The sequence below is a fragment of the Equus quagga genome, chromosome 20, assembly GCF_021613505.1.
Source record: "Equus quagga isolate Etosha38 chromosome 20, UCLA_HA_Equagga_1.0, whole genome shotgun sequence".
Classification (NCBI taxonomy): domain Eukaryota; kingdom Metazoa; phylum Chordata; class Mammalia; order Perissodactyla; family Equidae; genus Equus; species Equus quagga.
Window position 1 is genome coordinate 14492451 of NC_060286.1, and position 24805 is coordinate 14517255.

The window sequence follows — 24805 nt, forward strand, 5'->3', positions numbered from 1 at the left end:
AATTTGCTCTAGTACCCACTTGTTCATCTTTCTGACAGTCCAGAGTATCCACAGAGCTCTCCGCCAACGCCATATTTTAAATGAATCCATTTTTTCCCTGTCAGCCTTCTTCACCGTCCAGCTTTCACATCCTGCATAGTTGCTGGACATACGAGGGTGTGGACCATCTTGGCCTTGGTCTCTAATGACACTTCCTTATTAGTTGAAGAAGGGCTTACTTTTCATCAATTTATTTATACCTGAGATCCACTCTGAAGATGATGATGTTGATGATGACAATAACCAGCTCAATTCTTTTATCTTAGGTAGAGAATTAAGGTTCATCTGTTTTTTCCCCCAAAGAATTTTACTGTAAAAGAATAAATGCTTATTTACAAAAAAACAGACTTATATAAAGGAAAAGGTAAAATTCTTCAGTCTTCCAGCCCACTCCTATGCCACTCCCTGGAGGTGACCACTGTTGAGCAGTTTGCCATGTACTTTTCCAGCTATATCTATGCATTTACATGTACATGTATTTATGAACTGTTTATGCAAAATGAATCACACTATATGTACACAACTTAGTCCTTCTAACATTTATTTGTAATTCCACTGTAAGGATAAACTATCATTGACTTAACCAGTCCTCTACTGATGGGCATTTATTTCGAGCATTTTTATAAATGCTACTATAATTAAGACACTTCTACATTTCACATAGTCATGTGAGTGTAATTGTAGAGTTAATGCCTAGAAATGTAAGGTGATATTGTAATCTATCACCTAAACTAAGACAAATTCTAATTCAGAGGGGCTCCTGAGAGCACAGGTGTGTACTGGGACTGTCTCAGGAAAACCAGGTGTATATTCGCCTAAAAATGGAACTTCTACTGAGTCAAAAAGTAGTATTTAAAATGCTGGTGTTGTCAAACAGCCTTGGTCATACCAATTTATAATCCACCAACATATAAGGCCTCCTGTTTCTTCAAACTGTCAAAATACTGAGCATTATATTAATACTTGTTTTTAAATTTGCCAAATTAGCAAGAAATTGTATCTTGTTTTAATTTGCATTTATTTAAAAATCAACGAGGTTGAACATCTTTCATCTATTATTGGTCATCTGTTTTTTATATTTCTATGAACTCTTTGTTCATATCCTTTATGTCTACATTTCTTTTGAATTATTGGTCCTTTTCTTATTGATTTGTAAAAGCTCTTTGTATATTAAAGAAATCCTTTGTTGGGCATATATTTGGCTAATATTTTTTTCCCAAGGTGACGTTTGTATCTTGACTTGGTGGTGTTTTCAGTCTTACAGAAATTTTAAGTCTTTATGTAGCTTCTTTGATGACATTTGGATTTTATGTTCAAAACGTCAAAAAACAAGAACAAAAAGTAACCAATTTTTTCTTCATACTTTTTTTCCCTTCATACTTTTTTAGTTTATTTTTTTAAATCTTTGAGCCACCTAGAGTTTATTTTGGTTTAAGAAAGAAATTTGGCTTTATTTGTTTCCACATTGTCTAGTCGCTTTTCCTAACATCATTCACTGAATAGCACGTCTCTCCCTTCCCCCTGCCATTTGAGATGCGATTGTATCTTAGGCCAACCCTCCATATGCACTTGGGTCTATTTCTGACCTTTCTATTTTCTTCTATTGATCTATTTGGCTTTATCCCAGCAGTATCTCGCTATATAAAGTCTGCAGTCTCATATGTCTTAATATCTGGTAGGTCTATTTCCCCATCTTTAATTTTTTTCAGATTTTCCCTGATTGTTCTCTCTGTTTAAACTCTTTCGGCGGAATCCTCCTTCTCTCCCTGCCCTCTCCCCACCCCCAACACAGTTGTTCTTTAATCAGGATTGAATTGAGTTTGTAGATTACGTCAGGGAGGATTTCTATCTTTACATCGCTGAGTCTTTTTCAAGAATGATCCACATCTTCCCTTTAAGGTTTTGTTTAACTACAGGGTGGCCATCAAGGAAAACCTGGATGAATATGTATAATAATTGGTTTATTTCAATTATATTACAATGCATGACATAGTCATTGCGCTGTTGCTCATTAACAACGTATGGTTCAGTGCACTGTGCAAAACTGCAGTGAATGTGGTGCCACATTTCCATGGATCCAGCACGTGCATCTGTCACACTCTGTGATCAGATGACTCGTGTCTCTGATTTTTCACTGAATAAAAGTGCGTCTTTAGTGTATCCCGGAAGAAGTAATCGAAAGGGCTCTATTCATGAAAAATTATTAGTATTACCCCTGTTTCCAGATTTTGCAGCCACTTTGCGTACTCTACATAGATAACTGCTAGGCTGCAGGGGGAGATGCCAGTCCAGGGCCATGGTCCTCTAGACGGGACGAGTCTTACCTGCCCCAGCAGTGGCTCTCGAAGAAAACGCACATGAGGCAGGCTGCTTTTTCCCATTTCCCCTGCCCCTCCTCCTTTTTCTCTTTGCTTAATCTGATTTTAAAAGTCTGCTTCTGTCATGCTGTCTCCTATTAAGACTATAACCCAACTGTTTCATTATTGGTCACACACCATAGGAAATGTTTTTCTAAACTTGACCGACAGTGCCAACAGTGGACTGTGTCAGCCACTAGTCTAATTTGGCTCTTGGTTCTGAAAGTGTTATAAACCGAGGTGCCCAGCCCACAATCAGGGCCTTGCTGAGTTCTAATGGGTTGAATCTGATCCTGGCCCAGCTGGTCCTGACCTCGGTGGGTGAGGCAGGAGGCTGTTGCCACCCTTGAAATTGTCATGCTGTGTGTGTTTTACATGTTACATGGCCAATTAGTGCTTTTCTTTGTCCAATTAAGCTCTGAATATGAAACACCTGAAGTGCAATGATACCTTACAAATATTGATATATTACACTTGCGTGACCAGGGCAGAACAGGGTGGTGACCTGCACCATATGTTGGCCGAGGGTGTTTGTTGAGGTCTGGGGAGCCCTGAGCTTGCCTTGTCTCAGCAGTTCTTCTGCTCGCTTCCTTTCTCTCGGCCTCAGTGTTGTTTGGGGGATTGGTACCATCAGGCAAACAATAGCCTGAGAAGGTATTGGCTTTGTCCTCCCTTTGTTGTGCCTGCAGCTGAAGGTCATCAGGACCCTGACGACCTTGTTGGGAAGACTGAGGAGGGCCCAGGCTGACCCAAGAAATTTGGTTATGTGCTGTTTTGGTCTGAGTAATACAAACTCTTGCACTTTTCATTTTTTCCATCTTCTTTCTAGCCATAAGCAGAGAAGTGTTTCCACGCCCATGTCAGGCCAAGACATGACAACACTGGGCAAGTCCCCATCCCAGCCACGAAACTGATGCTCTGAACCCTGAGCCCAGGACGGAGGCGGCCTCCTGCCTGCACTTGTTGGGGCTTGGTTGTGTTCCGGGCACCAGAGGCCAGCTTGCTTTGCAGCCGAGGGACTCAGAATTGGAAGGGGCGTGCCAAGCACGTCCAGGCCCAGGAGTAGTCTGAAGGCACACAGAGAAAGCTTTGTGCTTAGGCTCTGTGGCCAGACAGCCTCAATTCCAGTCCCAGCCCAGCCACTCAGCAGCTGTGTGACCCTGAGCATGTTATTTTACCTCTCTGAGCATCAGCTTCCACCTCTGTAAAATGAGGATAAGAAGAGCACCTATTTGGCAGGACTACTTGGAGACAGAAATAAGCACCTAGCATAGCACCCAGCCCATATTATGTCCCAATGAGCCGTCAGTATCAGCTCATTACTCTCATACTCTGTAGCAGTTGTGGCTGGGAGAGTAAGGCAGGGTTCTGGTGCCCTTCACAGACTCCGGAATGCTCAAGCTGGGTAAACTGATAAGCAGGTGGAGACGGAGCTGTCACATCACATATCCCTAGCATGGACCCTCAGAATCCCTCCATCCCGAGATGGCCTCTGGGCTGGGCAGAGAGTGGGAAATCAGACCTGGGCAGCTTGATTGGCCCTGGAATCCCCCTGGATCTGAGCAGAAACCATCTGGAACAGTGGGCCTGATGCTTCATCCCAGTCTTAAGTAGAGGATCCTAATTGGCTCAGATCCCTAAGGGAATGGGGAATGTGCCCCCTCGTTCTTGATGAGACCATTGGTATCATAAAGCTGTGCAGTCATCAGCACCCCTGGAAAAGTCAGATCATGGTGGGAAATCTAACTGGAAGCCCAAGGTGGGCTTCCCAGGCAGCCCCTACCCTGTGCTCCTGGGTATGTAATTGAACTGGAGCCTCCTGGACCTGTGGGCATAAGTGTTGCCAGGTGGTTGTTTCCATAGTAACCATGGAGGCTCTAGCTGAATTGCCATTAGCTCTGCTGATGGTGAAGCTCCAGGTCAGGACAAATAGAGGCCAAAAAACCCAACTCACGATGAGGCTCCTGGGGCAGGGGGGCAGGGGAGATGGCCTCCAAGGTCCCTCCTAGTTCTTGGTCCTGTGATTTTGCCAGCAGTCGCTCAGCATCCTGCATCTGTATAAAGCAGCAGCTCAACCTTGATGGCACACTGGAACACCTGGAGAGCTTTAAGAACTTGATGCTTGTGTCCCATCTCCTGAGATTCTGATTTAATTGGTCTTTGGGTAGGGCCTAGACATCAGGATTTTTAAAATCTTCTCAGATGATTCTGATGTGTGATCAAGGTTGAGAATCAGTGGTAAAAAGGCAAGTGAGCTAATAATAATTAATAATGACAATTTATGTGCCGGATATTGTGCTAAGCATGTTCTCTACATTATCTCCTTTAATCCTCAGAATAATCCCCATTTTCCAGATGAAGAAGCATCTCAGGAAGCGTGACCTTTCAGGGCCAGAGAGCAGAAAGAGTTGGCGTTGTATCCCAGGGCTTTTGGCTTTCAAAGTCCAGGCTGGTAACCCCCATAATAACTGCATTCAAAGCAATGTGAAGAGGATGGGTACATGTCTAGGGCAGGACCCTCAGGGACCCTTGATACCCTAGGCGAGGTCCCCCTGTGCCCGAGCTCAGCTTCCTGGCCCTGTGTCGCCCCTAGCATCCTGTCTGGTTGGGTAGGAACAAGGGCAGGCCAGGTGGGGCTGGCTACTTCCCCAGAACCCAGCGGCTCTCTGGGAGACCGGCCCTGTGGAACCCACCTTTTCATTTTAGAGAGGTGGAACCTGAGACCTTGCACTCAGAGGTGGTGATAGTTTCCCGGCTCGTGTAATGAATGGCAGTCTTTCAACCTGGGCCACGGCATCGGATGAGATTTTGTTCCCAAGGGAGTGGGGAGTAGTTGGGAAGCACATTTTGTTCGCCAGGTGTTTTGGGTTTAAAGCAGACTTAGAAACAAGTTGGAGTCATCCATAAAATAGGACTGGAGCCTTTTTACTTGCAGTTTCATTGAAATTTAGCAAAAGGCAAACCCAGCAGGTACCTGTTTTACTGGCAGTAGAAGGAAATTGGGCACAGTTATTTAGAAGGAGTTGGAGTTGTTTAAATCTAAAATTTAGGGGTGCAGTGTAAATGTTTTGAAAGAAAGTTTACAAGGCTTAGGGATTTGGGTTGAGCTATTTTTGATGAAAATGACAGGGAAAATATTTTCCTTTCTTATTTTAAACCCTCCCCTTTGCTGTTTGTTTCCTAAATTTAGCAGTCATGAAGAAATAGGCAAATCTAGCTGGAAAAAACCCTGAAGCAAGTCAGGCAAGTTTCAAAGGTTAGTCGAAGTGATGGACTGAAAATAAAACTCTCCAGACAAGAAATAATTCTTCCCATTTTATAGAGCAGAGTCGTGATTTTGGCTTAAATAATTTCAGATCTGATTGACCTTATTGGTCATGGAAGTAGTGGATTTGTCACTTCCCCAAAGGACAAAGACTGGGGAGGTGGCAGTTGCCTGAATGTCAGACAAGAACCGAGAACCCTGGGCAGAAGGCTGGAGGGCTGAGGGAGACTCAGCATCTCCCCAGCTCTCCTTCCTCACCATGGCAACTCAAGAGGTTCTTGAGCTGTGGTCCAGACGGAACCCCTACCCCGAAGCCTGACCACAGCCCTGCCTGCTGGGGAAAACTGGGAATGTCTCACTCAGCCCTGGGCTCAAGTCACTGGTGGCTCATTTGTTGTTTATTGTTTTTTTACTTTTGGAGGATAGTTTTTTATTCGTTGAAAGGACAGGCAACCCAAAATAATTTAAGCAAAAAAAAACCAAACAAACAAAAAAACAGGTAAGTAGGTAGTGGATAAGTAGAGAGAAAGAGAAACCCAAGGTGAATTTGGAACAGATACGACTGGCTCCAGGGACCCAGACAATATCATTAGAGCTCTCTCGTTCCATCTCTTGGCTCTGACAGTTTCTTTCCAGATGATGATGGTTTTGTTCTCCAGACCAGATTTCTCCGTGTGATGGGCAAGAAGACTTGTGCCTCTCATGCTGTGCAGTGCTGATGAAAAGAGCTCATCGTGTAGAAAAGTCTCAGGGCGGATTCTGATTGGCCCAGATTGAGTCAAATGACTATTCCTGAGCCAATTCCTGTGTCTGAGAGGGTATGGTAAGATGGGCCTGGCCCGGGTCTTGTGCCCATCTCTCTGGTGATGATTGAGGTGTTGGTGGGTCAGGGGGACAGTGATTAACAGCCCTGCTAGGAGTGTGTGAGTGGGAAGGGGATGCCTAAGGCAGGCAAAAACTACCCTGCCACCCCTTGGTCCACTGCAATTCCAAGTGTTATGTTAGCCAAGTGTGTGTGTGTTGGGGGGTGGATGGGGATACTTGAGGTCATGACAGCTCATCACTCATGTACTCTTTAGCGATTGTGTTTGAGTCCTATGATCACGCAGGCTCTCCTGGGCTTTGGGATCCAGTATTAAACAAAATAGACAATCCCTGCCCTGGAGAAACTTATATTCTTGTGGGGAGAAGCAGTCAAAAAGAAAATAAATTAACACAATCCACATAGAACATCAGATGGTGCTAAGTGCTCTAAGGAAATATAAAGCAGGACAGGGGAGCAGGGAGTGTGCGGTGGGGCTGGGGTCACAGTTTTACAGACACCAGTCTGGGAAGGCTCACAGAGAAAGCAAGGTTTGAGCAGAGCCCTGCAGGGGGTGAAGGAGGGAGCCATGCAGACATCTGGGAGAGGTGCCTTCCAGAGAGAAGGCACAAGGAACCAAAGGGCTAAGAGAAGGGTGCCGGCAGGCTCAAGGAACAGAAGGAGGCCAGTGTGTCTGGACTGAGAAGGGAGGGGGCCACCGTAGAGGCCGAGCCCAGTGAGGCAAGGGGTCCCCACTCATAGAGTCTCTCGGGCCACTGTGAGCTCCAGGGCTTGTAGCCTGGGAGAGAGCAAAGCCACCGAAGGTCATGAAACATGGGAGAGCACCCCATTTGTTTGCTGCGGTTTGCTTCCCATCTGCTTTTAAGTAAGTTGAGAGCAGGGGCAATATTTAGGTATTCATCCATTCATTCATTCATTCACCCTTTCATTCCTTTATTCAGCAAACATCCACTCAGTACCTACTATGTGCCAGGTGCTGGGAGCTCAAAGACGAGGAGCCCACCATCTAGTGGAAAAAAGAGCAAAGTAAAGCACAGACGTCAGTGCCACGTGAAATAAGAACTCCACAAATAGTCCCAAGTGCCCTCACCCCCTCCAGAAAGGGCAGCAGCACAAGTCCCATCCAGTGGCTCCAACTGGCTCCAAGCCCAGAATCTTGGGTCTCTCAGGCTGATCCAGATATAGCTCCTCACGGTCTCACAGCCTAGAGCCAAAGGATGTATTTACCCCCCAGCGCAATGCTTAGTAAGCAGTGTGGAGGGGAAAGCAGGAGAGCAGCAACATACTCCCCTGCTGAGGAGGGCAGAAGGGAAACAGCATGCACTGGTCACCATCCGCCACGCAGGCGTCGTCTCGGGACTCCTGCCTCAGCTGGGGTTGGGGTGGGGTGAGATTGCATGGCCAATTCTCCTGCTACCCCTGCTCTTAGGCTGAGGGTGGGGGTTTCTTCATGATCCCCCATGGCCATGCCTGGAGTGGGATAGGGGAGGAAAGGGCCAAATTCCTAGATCCTTCTTCTGGGGGCCATATTGCTTTTGGTTTATTTCTGTCTTTACAGCCTGTTGCACAGTGTCTGCACCCACTGGACCTTTTGTAAATATTGGTGATTTAATACTGGTGGTATGCCCAGGACGCTGCCTGTGGATACCCAGGGCAGGGGTCTGACCAGGCTGTGGAGCATGAGGGAGGCATCAGTGATGACCCCTGGATTTGTGGCCTGGAGGCCCCAGAGAACGGGACTGCTCGTCTCTGCGACAGGGAACGCAGGAGAAGGAGCTGCTTTGGGGATCAGTGAGGAATTCGTTTTGCGATGTTGAGTTGGAGGTACCATGGCATATTCAAAGGCCTGGAAGTCTCAAGATCAAAGAACAAGGCTAAGGGGAAAGGAGAGCTGGAGAGCTGGAAGGAAATGAGCTGTGGGACGGGTGTGGGAACTGGGGTTGGACATCAGAGGTAGCAGGGCTCCAGGCGGTGACTGGGGTGAGGCCAGGGAGGGTCTGGATGGAGTAGAAGCCAAAGCCATGCAGAGGTCACAACCTGCCCTTCCTCAGGGTCCCCTCCACTTGGCTGACTCTGCCTACTGACTCCAAACCCCGGGGATGCTGGGTCTCTAGGAGGGAGCAGGGCTTGGTGTTCCCATGGCATCCTTCTTCACGAGCTGTCTCTCAGGTGCAGATTCTAACCTTGGGGGAGGGTGGGACCAACAGAAGCTGTGGGTCTGTGGGAGGGAGGAGCAGACGTTTCCTGACAGCATCTTTGAGGATGTCTAGCTCCGTTCTGAGTCCCTGAGAGGAACTTCTCTAGAGAGCCTTGGCCTGAGCAGACTCTCTACCACAACATTCTCTGTGGCTCCAAGGAAGCTGTGAATGAAGTGCAGGAAGGCAGCAGCCTGGGGATGGGGGAACAGTCTCAGAAGCGTTCTTTCCACTTCCTGGCACAAGGGAGCTGCTCAGCAGAGCTTTGTTGAATGAATGGATAGTTGAATGAATGAGTGAGTGAGTTCAAGCATTTGTAAACAAATGAATGAATGATCAGGTGATCCTTGGAACTTGCAGAAGGGTGTCTCAGTGCCTGGTAGATGGGTGGCTCTCAATCATGTTTATTGGGTGATGGGTGAGTGTAGGATGAGGGCTCAGAGGTTTCCTGAACCCACAGAGTGGCTATAAGTCCTAAGTAAATAAACATGGTTATTTCCCACAGTTGCCTTGCAGGATAATGAAGTGGCATACTCTCCCTTTGGGAGCTTCTGCAGTTTTTCTTTTATTTTAGCTCCTCAACCATCAGTTGGAGGCTGCTTTCCATCTCCTGACCCCAGGCAGGGAGGAAGAGGCAGGCAGAGTTACCATTCATTCTTTTTCCAGGGCGGGAATGACACAAAGGAGCTTTCATTCTCGACTCTCAAAGTGGGACAGCTTGGGTCCTTCTAGCAATCTGGGGTTCAAGTCAAAACATTCTCCCTCTCCCTCCCTCCTTCCTTCCTTCCTCTGTCTCCTGAAGTGCATTTTGAGTCCACTCAGGAGTGGCTCTGCCACATCTGTTCAGTCCCTGGCATGGCACCAACTCACATTATCACAGTGCGGCAGCCTCAGCCTTTGTCACCATCCTGAGCATAGACTCCCTGAGCATCTATGTGTAGCATGGGGCTGGGCTCATGGACACTGGGAAATCTCTCTCACTGGCTCTGACCTCAGGGAGCTCAGGGACCGGCTCCTAGGAGGGGATATAACCGGAGGCAGGAACACTACGGAGTAGCCTTCTGCATTTCTGTCCCGTGAGGTTGGGAGCTAGGCTCTCAGGGAACATATTCCCCAGCAACACCCAACACAGGGCCCTCTCCCATAGGGCCAGCTGCCTTCCTGGGACCATCCCTCTCAGGACCAGGTCTGTGACAGAGTCCTCGTGTGGCAGTTCCTGCCTTCCTGCTGTCTCTGGGGGCCTGCAGCTCCAGCCCGGTGGCTGGTCAGGTGGAAGGGTTGGGATCGCAGTGCTTTCACAGTTGATGGTATTTCAAGGCACTCTGGAGAACCTCCGGCCAGTAGTTTGGTTCAAATAATGAGATGTTGGGATCCATCTATGCATCCATTCATCTCACATGTGTCCTTCCCGAGTGTCTCTCATGGGGGGAATCTGGGAGCACAGAGTAGGGTGTGGCTAAGAGGAGGGAGGCTGGGCTACAGCATCAGTCATCCATCACTCCCCAGCACTTAGCACCAGTGGGCCCAAGGTCTGACGTGGGGCTATTGCAGCAGCAAGCACGAGTCCCAGAGAAGATGCATCATTGTCCGTGCATTTGAGTTCTGGCAGCTCTGGCATCAGCCTGCAAGGGCCTGCTTGTCCTCATGGGTATCCTCTGTGCAGTGGCTTGTCTAAGCCCTGGGTGTTTACTGATCAGGCACCTCCCACATGCCTAGCCTAGCGTCAGGCTCAAGTTCATCCCTAGGAGACTGTCGATCTGCGGGTTGCTTGGTGACCTCCAGCCTGGTTGGCGGTCCCCTCAGGACCTTGGGTCTCCAGGAGCCATCCTTTCCATATCCAGCAAAGAATATGGGCTTCAGGGTCAGAACAACCAGTTTGAATCCAGAAGCTGGATTCTTACTAGCTGGAACTTACTAGCTCTGACCTTGAGCTGTTTTTTTTTAAATAGACTTTATTTTTTTAGAACACTTTTAAGGACACAGCATTGAGCAGAAAATACAGAGAGTTCCCATGTACGGTGTGCCCCCACACATCTGGGTACTGTTTTTAACTTCTTGAGCCTCAGTTTCCTCATCTGTGCAGTGGGGGAATGACGATCTCTGCTCACAGAGCTGGGGAAGGTACAAACGAGGTGCACAGTTGGCTCCCGCCTGGCAGTAAGTGCTTACACATGGTGGCTACTTTATCCTCCTGCCCGTGGCCCCTCTGATGCTGACCTTTGTCTCAGGTGACAGGAACACCCTCGAAAGGCTTTGATGAGAAGGCCTACCTGGCGGCCAAGCAGCTGAAGGCTGGAGAGGACCCCTATCGGCAGCACGCCTTCAACCAGCTGGAGAGTGACAAGCTGAGCCCAGACCGGCCCATCCGGGACACCCGCCATTACAGGTGTGGCCTCCATTGTGCCCAGGGAGAGAGAAAGGGGGAGGGAAGGGCCAGCACCAGTTAGCTTGTTTCTCTCAGTCATGTGGATTTAAGAAATGAGGAAGATTTCTTCAGACTCAGTTCAAACCTTCACCTTCAGTGGTTGTCCTGACTCCCTTTATGTCATTGACCTTCGGAGGGCCCTGACAAGGCCAAGGAGACCTCCCAGCTGCGGCGAGGGAGGCCCCTCAGCACCTCAGTCTGGAATCCCAGTGAGAGTGACCTGCCAGGGGACCACAGGGAGTCTGAGGGGTGGGCGAGCCGGGCGTTCTTGGTGCCCCACTGGTGGTGCCTGAGGTGAAGGGGGGCCACCAGCCCTGCCTGTACTGTGCGTCGGTGGACTGCTGTGCACTGTGCACTGCCCCACTGGATCCCCCCCCCCTTTTTTTTTAAGATTGGCACCTGAGCTAACAACTGTTGCCAATCTTCCTCTTCTTTTTTTTTCTTCTTCTCCCCAAAGCCCCCAGTACATAGTTGTGTATTCCAGTTTGAGTGCCTCTGGTTGTGCTATGTGGGACGCCACCTCAGCGTGGCCTGATGAGTGGTGTCATGTCCGTGCCCGGGATCCAAACCAGCGAAACCCTGGGCTGCTGAAACCCTGGGCCACCGAAGCAGAGTGTGCAAACTTAACCACTTGGCTCCGAGGCCGGCCCCTGACATCCCTTTCCTTCCTCTCTTCCCACTCTACTGCCCCTGCTTTTTCAGCAACTCCCAGAAATGCTTCCCAGTCTTGCTCTTAGTCCTCCCAGTGTGGTAGGCAGGAGAGGCCCTAGACCCGGGTCAAGGACGCCTTCCACACTATTCCCAGCTCTGACTGTGCTCAGTGTGACCTTGGGCACGTCATCAACCCCCCTCCTGGGTTCAGGCCCTTGTTGTCTCCCGTCTAAGTTATACGGGTCGCCACGTCCAGTCTCTCCTCTGCCTGCCCCTCCTACTGGAACAGTCTCAGCTCCTCCCCCTGAAGTGCAAGCGGCCCCTTCCCCTCTGAGCCCCTGCTCCTCTTCCCCTAGCACGTCATGCTCCTGCAGTCCTATACTGCTCCTGCCTCCCTCCTTGTTTTTACCCCGCTGTTTCCTCTGCCTGAACCCCCCTCCCCAACACACACACCTTCACCACTCCTCTCAGTGTCCTCTCCTCGGGGGAAGGCTCCTTGCCAGCCTAAGCTGGTTTGGGGGCCTCCTCTGCGCTCCATGCAGACATCTAACAGGGCAACGAGGGGCTGTGGGAGCTGACCCGCCCATGTACCTGCAGCTTTGAATGGTCAACATGAGTGGTGTTGGCTCCAGCTATGGACCCAGCGCTGGGCTGGTCCTGGTTTGAGGGTAGATGAGAATGACTGGGGTCAAGATTGCTTTTCCTTCTGACGCAGCTACTCCGCAGCACAAAAGATGTATGTGAGATAAAGGTCTGCTTCTAGCACTTTCCCTGTCACTCATGGAGTTGTGCCTGAACTCCAGTGGGCTTGACAGCCTGTGCAAGGCGAGATGGACGTGCTGTTGGGGGAGTCCTAGACTGTCCTCACTGTCCTGGAAGCCCAGCACCGTCAGCCTCCAGAGACCATGCATGCTGCTAAATAGGGCGATAATCCTGCTACTCAGGAAGGTCCCACCCAGGTCTAATGGCCAGTTCCGGCCTTGGAAATTCTTTCTCAGTCAGTCCCGGGGGCAGTCTCCCCTCGTGTCTGCCTGCACTGCGGGGCCTAGGAGGTTATGTCCATACAGCACCACTAGGAGACTGCTCATGGGCAGCCCTACGTGGCTACCTAGACCCCGGGGCCTGGAGGTTCCAAATCTGTGAGTCGAGAGGTTGGCCTGGGTCACCTCTGTTCTCACTCCCACCCACCCCAGCTCTGAACCTTCTCAGGTGTTCACCGAAGAACTTGAAGGAAGAGTTCCTCCTGGGGCTCCAGGCATTTTAAAATGAGACTCTTTGGATCCAAGGCAGTGTGGGGTGGTGAGGTAGGCCTCCCCTCCTGCCCCGGAGCTGCTGCCTGGCCCTTTCAGAAGCCCGAGGGGGATCAGGATGTGTGTGTGTGTGTGTGGGGGCGCATGTGTAGGGGGAGCAAAGGAGGTCCTGGCTTTGGTGGGTAGGGGCTCCCATGGTGGAGCTGTGTGTGCTGGGGTGAGGCACACTCTTGCCCTGGGCCCTCCAAACTGCAGCTGCTGCTGGGTTCCAAACTGTCGGGCTAGTTCCTAGTTCAGCCCTCAATCTAGGGAACCCCCATCAAGGGGAGCAAAGAGACCTAAGCTGTGTAAGACAGGCCTACCAGCATCAGAGAGAAAACCCCGCCAGGCCCAGACTTAAAACACAGGCATGGGACACACCTCTTCAGAGGCTCTTGGCTCTTGGGAGCTGGATAAAACCCCGTCATCGTAGATATAAACCCCAGAGAAATGCAGAGTGGAAAGGGTTGCAGGGCCGGTGGGGAGGAGGTCAAGTCTGCCCCCCAGATGGGGTGTGGGTAGGTTGGCCACCTTCAGGTGGAGGTTGGGATTGCTATCCAGATTCCCTCCTTCCTGGGCATAAGATGGTTAGAGTTCAAGGACAGAGGCCTGGGGTCTAGAGGTCAGTGCTGGGGTCTGGGCGCACAGGAGATGGCTGCTTCTGCCAGCGTTCCCTGTCTCAGGAGGTCAAGCCCACCCTCACCTCCAATCCACGCAGGAAGATGGTTCACACGGCAAGTGGGGCTTCAGGGCAGGGGAGTGGTGCAATGCTGGGGGGGGGGTCAGAGGTGAATTTTTCTTCTCCCCTACATCCTCCCTCAAGGAGAGTTATTTTAAAGCCTCTTAGGATTTCCCCTTGGTGGGGGGAGGTCCCAGGCTGGTGGAACTCTTGCCTGTCTGACCGGGTCTGCTCTGCAGGGCAGGAAATGGGCCTGGGAATTGGGCTGTAAGCTGCTGTCAGTGGAATGAATGCTGAAATGAAAAAATAGTCACTGCTGGAATAGTCAGAGAGCAATTGTAATAAAGAAGATTGCCATGAAAAGCAGCTCCGCAGCTGCCTTCGCGCTGGCCCCAGGAGCACGAATAAACGCATTTGCAGAGACGGCAGGGATGAAGGCTGGCGAGAATGGATTGCTTTCATTCCCTTTCCTGAGGAGTGGGGAGCCAGTGGGCCAAAAATGTGTCTGGAGCCGGGAGCACAGAGCTGCGGGGGGAGGAGGGAGGCGGCGGGAGCTGCCTTTGGAGTCTTCTCAGAGGCTTTGTCTCCTCCAGGGGTCCCGGGGCCGGGGAGGAGTGAGCCCGCTCCTCTGCCTGGTGTCACAGCCGGGCTGTCAGTGTTGGGCAGTGAGAGAGAGGAACTCCCAGGAAGGCAGGACGGGACACTTCTTCTCCAGATCCGACCAAATGTCATGAGCCAGGAGAAGAGAAGGAAGAAGCGACAGAGTATCAGAGACGAAAGAGAGGCTGTTTTCGCTCTCCTCCCTCCCGCATTTTGCTTCTCATGGCTGCTCCATAGGCAGGGAGTTCTGTCTGTTGGTCCAGGGCTGGATCATGGGGCCTGGTGCTGTGCCTGCACACAGTCGGAGGCCTGCAAATGCTTCAGTGACTGGGGATGCTCTAGGTCTTTGGCAAAGAGTGCCTAGGCCCGGGCAGGTGCCCCCACCTGTGGCTTCCCTCGGAGGACTCCAGGCTGGGTGGCCTGAGTGGGCTGGAGTGTGGGCGTGGAGGGGCAGGGCCCACATCCTGTTTCAGGCTTGGCTTCTCTGTCCCACAGAGGTATTCCAGAGGGACAGCAGGCTGGACAAAAAGAAGCCTCAAGCCTGCCCTCAGGATGCTCCCACAGCTGCCCTCTGACCTCTCTGCTCCCTTCTCAGTTGCCCATCTGTGTCCTACTCTGTGGACCTGCCGGCCACCAGTGTCATCATCACCTTCCACAATGAGGCCCGCTCCACCCTCCTGCGCACGGTGAAGAGGTCAGCCCCGCCTTGGGACCCTCAGCTCAGTGGTGCTACTCCCCCAGCCTCGGAGTGATCTGCTGCACCCCTGCAGCGGAGGGCATTGAGATAGGGTGCTGCTGTCAGACGCATGAAGACCAGTGGCCCTGGGCAGGGGTGTCCTGCCCTTCTGAGAAGCTGGGGCTGATGAATCAGGGTCAGAGAGACCCCAGAAGGCCAGTTGTTAGCAAGATGCTGAGTCAAAAACAAGTTTGGTTCCCCAAGACAAGGGCAGAAATGCCAAGGGAGGCAGGGATAGGCGTGAGGCCTCAGGTGGATGGATGCCAGCCCAGGAGGCCCCGGCTCCTGTGAGTGATTCAGAGAGAGGTGCCCCTTCATCTCCTAAGCTTGGCCCTGTGGTCAAGTTTAATTCCTCCTCACCCCATTTCTTTAATGAACTTAGGTAGGAATAGGATTCAGAAAGGAGTGCCGGTGGTATTCTAGGATTGAAGAAGCTTGGGTTTCCTTTCCCAGAGAGTGGAGGAAGAGGAGGGATGGTGGGAGGGAAAGAGTGGGGGGCTTCCTGAGAACACCACTCCTGAGCCATCAGGCCAGAAGGAGCCTCATTAGCCTTCCAGGCAGAGGGTTCCGGGTCCAGCTTGGGGCTGGCCCGGCAGGGCTGGTTAAGCCTAGGCAGCCAGAGCAGCTGCAGGTCCTGCCCAACAATCAAACTAGAGCAGCCCCCACCCCTGTCTGGAGCGGGTCCCAAGTGCCCGAGGCTCCAGGCAGCAGGGTCAGCGGGTCCTTGGAAGAGCCCGAGGAACACACGGCTCCTCAGCCACAGATCAAGGCCTGGAAGGTTTGCAAGCAGCTGCCTGTGGCCAGTGTGCTGGCCCCCAAGCTGGGTGGTGGGGGAGCCCCATGGCAGGGAGAGGTAATTGGAAGGTGGCCCTAAACCTGGCTTCTTCTGTCCCCACCGCTGCTCCAGTGTCCTGAACCGCACTCCCGCCAGCCTGATCCAGGAAATCATCTTAGTGGACGACTTCAGTTCAGACCGTAAGTATCCACCTTCTGCGTTTGCACCCCTCCAAACCCCCATTTTCTCAGAATGCTGAGGCCAGCACTCTTGACCTCTGCCCCCGCCAGGATCTTCAGTCTTTTCTAGGTGCCCTCTCTGGCTCTGCTCGCTGGTGTCAAAGGAGGGGAAAGAGGAGTGTTGCTTTGATGGGACACAAGTGAGATGACATTTAAAAAGATGGAAACAACATCAGCATTGTTCTTAGTTATACAACTGCCATATGCAGCTCATCCCTTCAGTCCAGCTCCATGGGTGTTAGACGTTGACTGTGCTGGTGCCCTCTGGTGCCCCCTGGGGGTAATGCCATAAGTACAGGCATTCCTCAGAATGGCCTGGCCATGGGGAACCGGGCAATCCTTTGGCTAGTGGAGATGACTATGCTCCTCCATGCCTCCCCAGCCCCGGCCCTTTTCCTGGGCCTGGTATGTGACAGCTCCTGGGCAGTTCCAGTGGCAGCCAAGCCACTTGTGGTCGGATGCCCACATCTGAATGAGCTTGCTTCCTTCTCTCCACTCAGCTGAAGACTGTCTGCTCCTGACCAGGATCCCCAAGGTCAAGTGCCTGCGCAACGACCGGCGGGAAGGTAAGTTCTTGGACCTCGGGTGCTGCTGCAGACCCATTTGGCTCCAGACCTCTGCACCTCCCCACTCCCTTTTGGCGCCACATCATACGAAGCCAGCATGGGGCTGCTGCATCCCTGGTGGCCAGGACCAAGGTCTGTGGAAGGACCCTCCTGCCATCCCAGGTCAGCCCCTGTCGTAACATGACTGTGGGCAGGTGGCTCTGCTTCTGGAGGCCTGGGTTGTCTCTTCCGGGAATGGGGATAACAATGGTCCCCTTTCTGCCTTGCGTGGTGGTTGTATGGATTACATGGGGTGGACTGAGAGGGCACGCTTTGAGAAAGTCAGTGCTGTCACCTCACTGCCATCAGGAGGTGTTTTGGAGCGTCACCCATGGCACAGGGTTGTGCACAGCACTCTAGGGGACACAAAGGAAGCATGAAACGTGGCCCCTGCCCTCGGAGAGCTTATCACGTCCCCAAAGAGTCAGAATCATGGCAGCACGGGCTGGTTATGATCGTGTGGGAGTAGAAAGGAGCGGGGGGAGAGGGAGCGCAGGAGAGGAGCCATATCAGGGAGGGGGCCTTGCTTGGGTGAGGGGTTGTGGGACAGTGAAGGGGGTCCAGGGAGGGCATCCAGGCTCAGGGACTCTGCAGGCAAAGACCTGGGTCAGGAGGGCACACAGGTAGGGCTGACGGCCCTCTTCCCGAGCGCCCATCCTGAGAGGCGTTCACTTGCCTGCATTCCCACATTCAGGCCTCAGAACAGCAGATAGGGAAACGGGGTTTAAGGAGGTTCAGTAATTTGCCTGGGGTGATGAGTAGAGGAGCCAGGATTCTAACCCAGGGGAGGGGGACCCACCCCAAAGCCCAGCCTCTTAACCCCCCTCTACTTATTCTCCTTTCCTAGGACAATCGGGGCCTGGTCAGCAGAGGGAAGGGTGGGTGAGGATAGATGACAGACCACCTTGGAAACCAGAGAAAGGCATTTCGACTTGATAAGGCAGGTAGTAGGGAGCCACTGAAGGTTTGAGACAGACAGAGAGAGAGGTGATGGACACATTTAGGAAAGACCAATCAGGCCAAGGGGACCTTCAGACTGGAGTGGAAGAGGCCAGAGAGAAATTTCTCCCAAGCACAGGGTTGAAGATGCCTTTAGGCCTGGGGATATAGCGGGAGTGGAAGGAAGGGACAGATGGACTGCTGCACAGATGGGTGGATCAGCAGCAGGATAGCGGCAGGGCACCGGGCAGAGGTGTGGCCAGGGAATTCGCTCCATGAGCCACTTGTATTTCGAGCTCTTAGAGTGAGGCCCTTCCGTCCCCACAGCTCACAGGGCACCGGGGGCTGCTCTGTCGGGAACAGGACCAGCTGGGCCTCCTCACTCCTGACAAGCAAGTCCCAACCCTGACCAGGGGGCTGCCCAAAGCGAGGCCATTCTCTGACGGTCAGTGAGCCGTTGGTGAGCCTGTCAGGGAATGGGGTGGAGGCAGAGCAGAGTGCAGGTGGAGGCCTCCTGGGCGCCAGGCTCCCTCCCCGACAGGCAGGGACTATTCTCTCTCTGAATCTTCAGATAAGAAACTGAGGCTTAGAGACGTTAAATAACATGCTTACGGTGAATGAAGGGGCTGACATACTAACTCCTGCCTGTCTTGGTCTAGAAGATTCTCTCCATGTCACACGTGATGGTGCAGCTGGAGGGGGGGACTGCCCTGAGGTTCCCGAGGGGTGGGGGGAAAGAGTTTTAGCTCCTGGTTCTCCTTTGGTACCAAGCCACACTTTATTGCAATTTTCATTCATTAACTCTGACAGTTACTCAGTGTGTCCCCCGAGCCCAGAACAGGGTCTGGCACATGGAGGGCCCTCAGAGAATGACCTTGGAGTAATGATGGTTGATGGGTGGATGAGAGAAAGAAATCGAAGGAGGGAGGAAATAAACAAATACGAAGCAAAGATCAATCACCATAACTCAGAGGAAACCTCGGCCGCTGAAGGGGCGGAGAGCCCTGAGACTCTGCGGGGCGGCAGGGAGCAAATTGGCTCCATCTGGCACCAGCCTCTGTCCACTCCACTTGTAGGGCTGATCCGGTCCCGAGTTCGGGGGGCAGATGTGGCCGCAGCTGCCGTCCTCACCTTTCTGGACAGCCACTGCGAAGTGAACACCGAGTGGCTGCAGCCCATGCTGCAGCGGGTGAAGGAGGTGAGTCTGTCCGTCCCGGGGGAGCTCTGGCCCTCGGGATGTGCCCGCCATGATCTTGGCATGAGGGAGTATGAACAGTCTTTGAAGCTGGGCAGGCAGAGTAGGGAGCCTCAATGGTCTGCTTCCTCCTGAGTGACTTCCCCTCATTGAGCTTTCTCTTCCCAAAATGGGGATGATTGTAATGTTTGTCCCAGCAGGATATTATGAGAATTAAATTGGATGAAAGCCTGGGGGAGATATAAGCTCCTACTGTGAAAAAGGTGTTGTTGTACTCCTCCTGGGGGAGGCAGGGTCCTGTGCTGGGCGGTGGGGGGTGGGGGTGGGGCTCTGGGTCAGGCTAGGCAGCCCGAGAAGGAGGGTGGAGAGGATGGTGTTCTCAAGGAGACATGAGGGAGGCCCTGTGCCTGCTGTTCTCTAGAATGGGGAGGACTGGACAGATGGAGGAAAGGATGAGGCGATTACAACTCAACCATAAAAAGACAAATAACCCAATTTAAAACTGGGCAAAGGATTTGAATGGACATTTCTGCGAGGAATATGCACAAATGGCCAACAAGCACATGAAAAGATGCTCAACATTATTAAGTCATTAGGGAAATGCAAGTCAAAAGCACAATGAGATACCACTTGACACCTACGAGGATGGCGGTAATCAAAAAGATGGACAGTAACAGGTGCTGATGAGGATGTGGAGAAATAGGAGCCTTTGAACACTGCTGGTGGGAATGTCAAATGGTGCAGCCACTTTGGAAAACAGTCTGGCAGGTCCTCAAAAGGTTAAACATAGAGTTAGCATGTGACCAGGCAATTCCACTGCTAGGTATCTACCCAAGAGAGCTGAAAATGTCTGTCCACACAAAAACTTGCACACGAGTGTTCAGAGCAGTATTATCATAAAAGCCAAAATGTGGAAACAACCCAAATGTCTATCAACTGATGAATGGGTAAACACAATGTGATAGACCCATACAATGGAATATTATTCAGCCATAAAAAGGAACGAACTCCTGATACATGCTACAATGTGGATGAACTTTGAAAATCTTATGCTTAGTGAAAAGCCAGTCACAAAAGGCCACATATTACATGATTTCGTTTATACAAAACGTCCAGAAAAAACAAATCCATAGAAATAGGAAGGAGATTAGTGGTTGTCAGGGGCTGGAAGGATGACGGGAATGGGGAGTGACTGCTAGTGGGTCCAGGTTTTCTTGTTGGGGTGATGAAAGCATTCTAGAACTAGATAGTGGTGATGGTTGCACAACCTTGTGAATATACTAAAAATCCCTGAATTGTACCCTTTAAAATTGTGAATTTTATGGTATGTCAATTATATCTAATAAAATTGTGATAAAAATGTGAATTACATCTCAGTACAAAAAAGTCTATAAAAAGGATGAGATGAGGCCCCACCGGGCACTGTGAGGAACCGTGGGTGGTCTCCCCTCATCCGCCACGTCCCAGGCTCTTGCGTCGTCCTGAGACGGGGTGTGAACTGAGGGCCAGAGCTGGATTCCAAGTGCAGACCAGAGGATTCCGAGGGTCAGTGCAGAGTGCGGGGAGAGAAGAGAGAAAGATGAGGCTGTGCTCCGTGTCCTCCCTGGAGAGGGATGGAGGGCACGTGGTATATGATATAATCCACCACCACTCCCTCCCCGCTCAAAAAATCTTGAGTAAAATCGACATTCGCCACCAACGATTTGGAGGTGGATTTGTGTCTGGGAGGCGATGAAGGGAGTAGTGAGTGGGTGTAGCATGAGAAAAGTGACACTCAGGTTACACAGGGACTGCAGGGTCCCTGCCCTCAAGCTGCTAGTGATCCACTTGGGAAGACTCAACCCAAACATATACAAAGGTGGATGACAATTAATAAGACAACAGTTCAAACCAGCAACAGAAGAGCCACTTCAGGCAGCATATGATTCACTGTCCCAGGAATGGTCTGAACTGTAATTGTGAGAGTAGCTTAAAAGAGGAAGAAATCCTCAGTCTGCAGCAATCAGGGAGGGCTTCCCTGAGGAGCTGAGATCCCAGCAGGGCTCAACGTGATGTGAGAGGAGGAGGCCGGGAGAGCATTGTGCCCAGGGGACCCAGGTGGGACCTTGCAGGAGCCTGGATGTGGTGATGCAGGACAGCTCCCGGGAGCCTGCCATGTCCTGCGGGCAGTGCTGAGTGCCCCATGCCTTGGAGAGAACGGCTTCCCAGAGCTGGCAGCTGGGCCTTTTCTCACAGAGTCCCTGGCCTCGCCCCATTCTCGTGTTTCCTCTCCTAGGACCACACCCGCGTGGTGAGCCCCATCATCGATGTCATCAGTCTGGACAATTTTGCCTATCTTGCCGCGTCCGCGGATCTTCGCGGAGGTGGGTCCGGCTCCCAGGGGAGGGGCTCTAGACCTGAAAGGAGGCAGGGGAGGGCAGGCAAAAGCCCCCGCGTAGTGCTCTTCTTCCCGGCCTTGCCAGAGCGTCTCATGCCTCTTCACCTCCAGGAAATGAAAAGGGATTGTGTAGAGCCCTGGGGTTGGGGACAAAGGGCCAGTGCTGGCAATTGCAGGCTCCTGGCACAATCAGTGGCAGAACCAAGCTAGTCTCTCGTCTTTCCCTCCCCTCAAACCTTGACACACCCTTTCCTAATGCTGCCAGCCCAGGGACCTGGCCACAAGTCCTGGGAGGAGGACAGGATGTGACAGCCATCTTGGGGTGGGGAGGGGCCCCCAGCCTTGCGTGAATTCCTCGCAGGTACCCTGGAGGGTCTAGACCCACTCTCTCGCACGTGGCTATTGAGCTCATGAAACATGGCAGTCTGGACTGAGATGTGCTGTAGGCATAAAACACACAACAGCTTTCCAAGACTTAGTAGGGAAGAATGGAACATATCTCATTAGTAATTTTTTATATTGATTACATATCAAAATGACAATATTTTGGTATATTGTGTTAAAATATAGTATTCAAATTAAATTCATATGTTCTTCCCACTTTTTGATGTAGCTTGCACTCCATTTCCTTTGGTCACCTCTGGTCTAGACTTTAGAACCGTGCTGTCCAATAAAGTAGACAATAGCCACATTTGGCTATTTAAATTTAAATGAATTAAAATTAAATAAAATTGAAAATGCAGTTACTTGCACTAGCCACATTTCAAGAGCACAGTAGCCACACGTGGCTAGCACCTACCATCTTGGACAATGCAGATACAGAGCATTTCTATCACTGCAGACAGTCCCGTTGGGACAGGCTGCTCCAGAGAATCTGTTGCTGGGAGCTGGCAGGCAGGGTGGATTTCCTATTCAGGGCTCAGACTTCCAATAAATGGACACAGCCATTAGTTAGCTCTTGGGGTTGAGTGGGATTCTGAAGGGAACCAGGCATTTCCCCTTTGGGAAATCACCTCAGGGCCTTTGCACTTGCTGTGACCCCCCACACACCCCAAATTCCTTTTTCTCAGATATCTGCATGGATCAGTCCTTCATTCAGGTCTCTACTCAAATGTCACCCCATCGGAGAGCCTTCCCTGACTACCCTTACTAGAGTAGCAAGAGCACTCTTCATTTCTTTTCTTTTCTTTAAGCACTTTTCACCCCAATGGACATATGCTCTGTTTATTGATTTATCTTTGTAGCCGCTGTCTTACCCAGTAGATTGAAACAATGAGGGCAGGGACCCACCTCTCTCTGAATGAAGGCGTGACCGCGTGACTTGCCCAGGGCCGTGTTCGAGCTGGCCTCTGACCAGGGGAGACTCTGAGGGGTGTCAGAATGAGGGGGCAGCAGTTCCCTGTGGGCTCTGCTCTGAGTCCCGTCCTCACCCTGCTCTGTCCCTTAGGATTCGACTGGAGCCTGCATTTCAAGTGGGAGCAGATCCCTCTTGAGCAGAAGATTGCCCGGACAGACCCCACCAAGCCCATAAGGTCAGGGCCGCTGTGGGCTCTGGGGAGACCCCTTCCTTCCCTGGGTCCGGGGCCTGGGAGGCTGCTGGGGGGCTGTTTCAGTCGCCAGGGCTCCTGAGGGTGCACCATCTACGTACTGACTCTGTTCTGGGCCCCAGGGCAGAGAGGACAGAGGCAGGGAGCTGGCCAGACAGCCTGCCCCAGTGACTCTGAGCAGAGGATTCTGGAAGGAGGCACTGGGGCCGTCTGGAGCCGCTCCCAGCCTTTAAGCACATGTATTGCTCTTTCTTCTCCTTGCTCCCAGGACGCCCGTCATAGCCGGAGGAATCTTCGTGATTGACAAGTCCTGGTTTAACCACTTGGGAAAGTATGATGCCCAGATGGACATCTGGGGGGGAGAGAATTTTGGTAAGTTGGGAAATAATAATAACAGCAACAACAGTAGTAATAATAATTCATAACCCTGATTGAGCCCTTTCTCTGTGTAAGGCCCTGTTCTAAGGACTTCATACATATTAACTCATTTTATCCTCACAAAGACTCGCTGAGGAAAGTACTATATATCTCTACATTTTGCTGATAAAGAAAGTGAGGCACAGAGAGGTTAAGTAGTTTGTCTAGAGCCACACAGCTAGTAAACAAAGAGATTTAGGTGGCCAGGGGGAGCCTGTGGCCCCACAGCTAGACGGGTATGTGGAAGAACATAGACTGTATCATGGACCTCGGCTTAAACATGTGGCTGCTTCCCTACCAGAAAGGCTGGGGGGTTGGTGTGGGAGAGGGTCGTAGTTAAATGTAAGCCATGGGGTCAGAGGGCCTGGGGACAAATCCTGGCCCTTCCACCTACAAGCTGTTTGGCCCTGGGCAGGTAAAAGCCGCCCTAAGCCTCAGTTTCCCCAAGAGGCTGTTACGAGTACTGAGTGAGATGATGGTTAGAACGCAAGGCGCAGAGCTGGTGGCCTTTGTTGTGACTGTGAGGCCGGAGGAAGGAAAGGGAGGAGGCCAGTGGGGCCCCAGGGTCGCTGGCGCGGTTCAGGCCAGATAAAGGCCGGATACAGATGAAGCACCCAACATGGGTAATTTAAGGAGGTTTGTTTTAACACGGTGTGGCCTCTAACAAGGGGGCCTATTCACATGGTGCGGGCAGGACATCAGGAGCCATAAGGGATGGTTTAGTCCTGGGCTGGTGACTGCTGGGAGGCGCACCCACTGGTAGGGAGCGTCCCCGGACAGGAGCTGTGGTCTTGGGGCACCTGCAGCCAGCCCTCAGCACCCAGGTGGAGGGTGTTAAACACCCACCCTCACTCTCCCACTCTATCTCCTGCTGCTGCCTGTGCTGCCGGACCTGTCAGCCCGCAGGAAGGGAGTGGGAGGCCCAGCCATGCAGGCAGCCTCGCGGACAAGGAGCAGGACGGGCAGGGTGGGGAAGGGCAGCGAGCAGCTGGGGGGTCTCTAGGAGCGCCGGCAGCTGCTCTGAGGCCTGTTCCTGCCCTTTGCGGTGGGCCCAGTCCTTTGCAGAGCCCCTTCCCACTGTTTCTTTTTTCATCCTGACCAGGTTCCCCGTGAACTAAATAGGGCCGGTGGTATCTCACCCATTTGACGGGTAGGGAAACTGAGGTGGACGCTGCCTTCCAGATTTCGGCAGGAGACTCCATGCTGACGGGAGTGTGTGGTGCCTTTCCCAGAGCCACTGACGTATTGTGAGGGGCGACCAGTCAGCTTCTGTGGGTCCGAGGTGTGAGGAGCTGGGCTTTCTCTCCCCATCAGGACACAGATGAGCTGTGGGGCTTAAAATAGGCCTGATTCCAACTCAAAGCCAACCGGTGTGGAACAGGCATGAGATTTCCTCCCCTTTGTAACTCACTCTTGGAAACCGGTTCCAGCAGGCATTCGGAGGAGTGAATTCTGGGAACAGAGCGGGGGGAGGGGGGGGGGGTGGCGGGGAGTGCTCCCTCCATTCCGACCTTCTTTCAGGCGTTCTGGGCCTACGGGACCTCCTGTGTGCTTGCTCTTGGCCTGAAGGGGGCTTGGGCAAAGCCGGTTTCCTGTAGACTCCGGACTGGGAAACCCACGGTCTCTCCTGCATCCAGAGGCGTTTCTTTTTT

General features: G+C 51.9%; 1 protein-coding gene across 2 annotated transcripts in view; it reads left to right on the forward strand.

Moving 5' to 3' along the window:
* Positions 1-24805, forward strand: part of LOC124231065 (polypeptide N-acetylgalactosaminyltransferase 16) — an 86025-nt gene that overhangs the window by 43907 nt on the left and 17313 nt on the right. For both annotated transcript variants that reach the window (XM_046647705.1, XM_046647706.1), the window contains exons 2-9: positions 10908-11065; positions 14919-15017; positions 15967-16034; positions 16574-16639; positions 18694-18815; positions 21088-21175; positions 22637-22721; positions 23005-23108. In XM_046647705.1, the coding sequence (XP_046503661.1) occupies positions 10908-11065; positions 14919-15017; positions 15967-16034; positions 16574-16639; positions 18694-18815; positions 21088-21175; positions 22637-22721; positions 23005-23108 (790 nt within the window). The remainder of the gene's footprint in view (positions 1-10907; positions 11066-14918; positions 15018-15966; positions 16035-16573; positions 16640-18693; positions 18816-21087; positions 21176-22636; positions 22722-23004; positions 23109-24805) is intronic.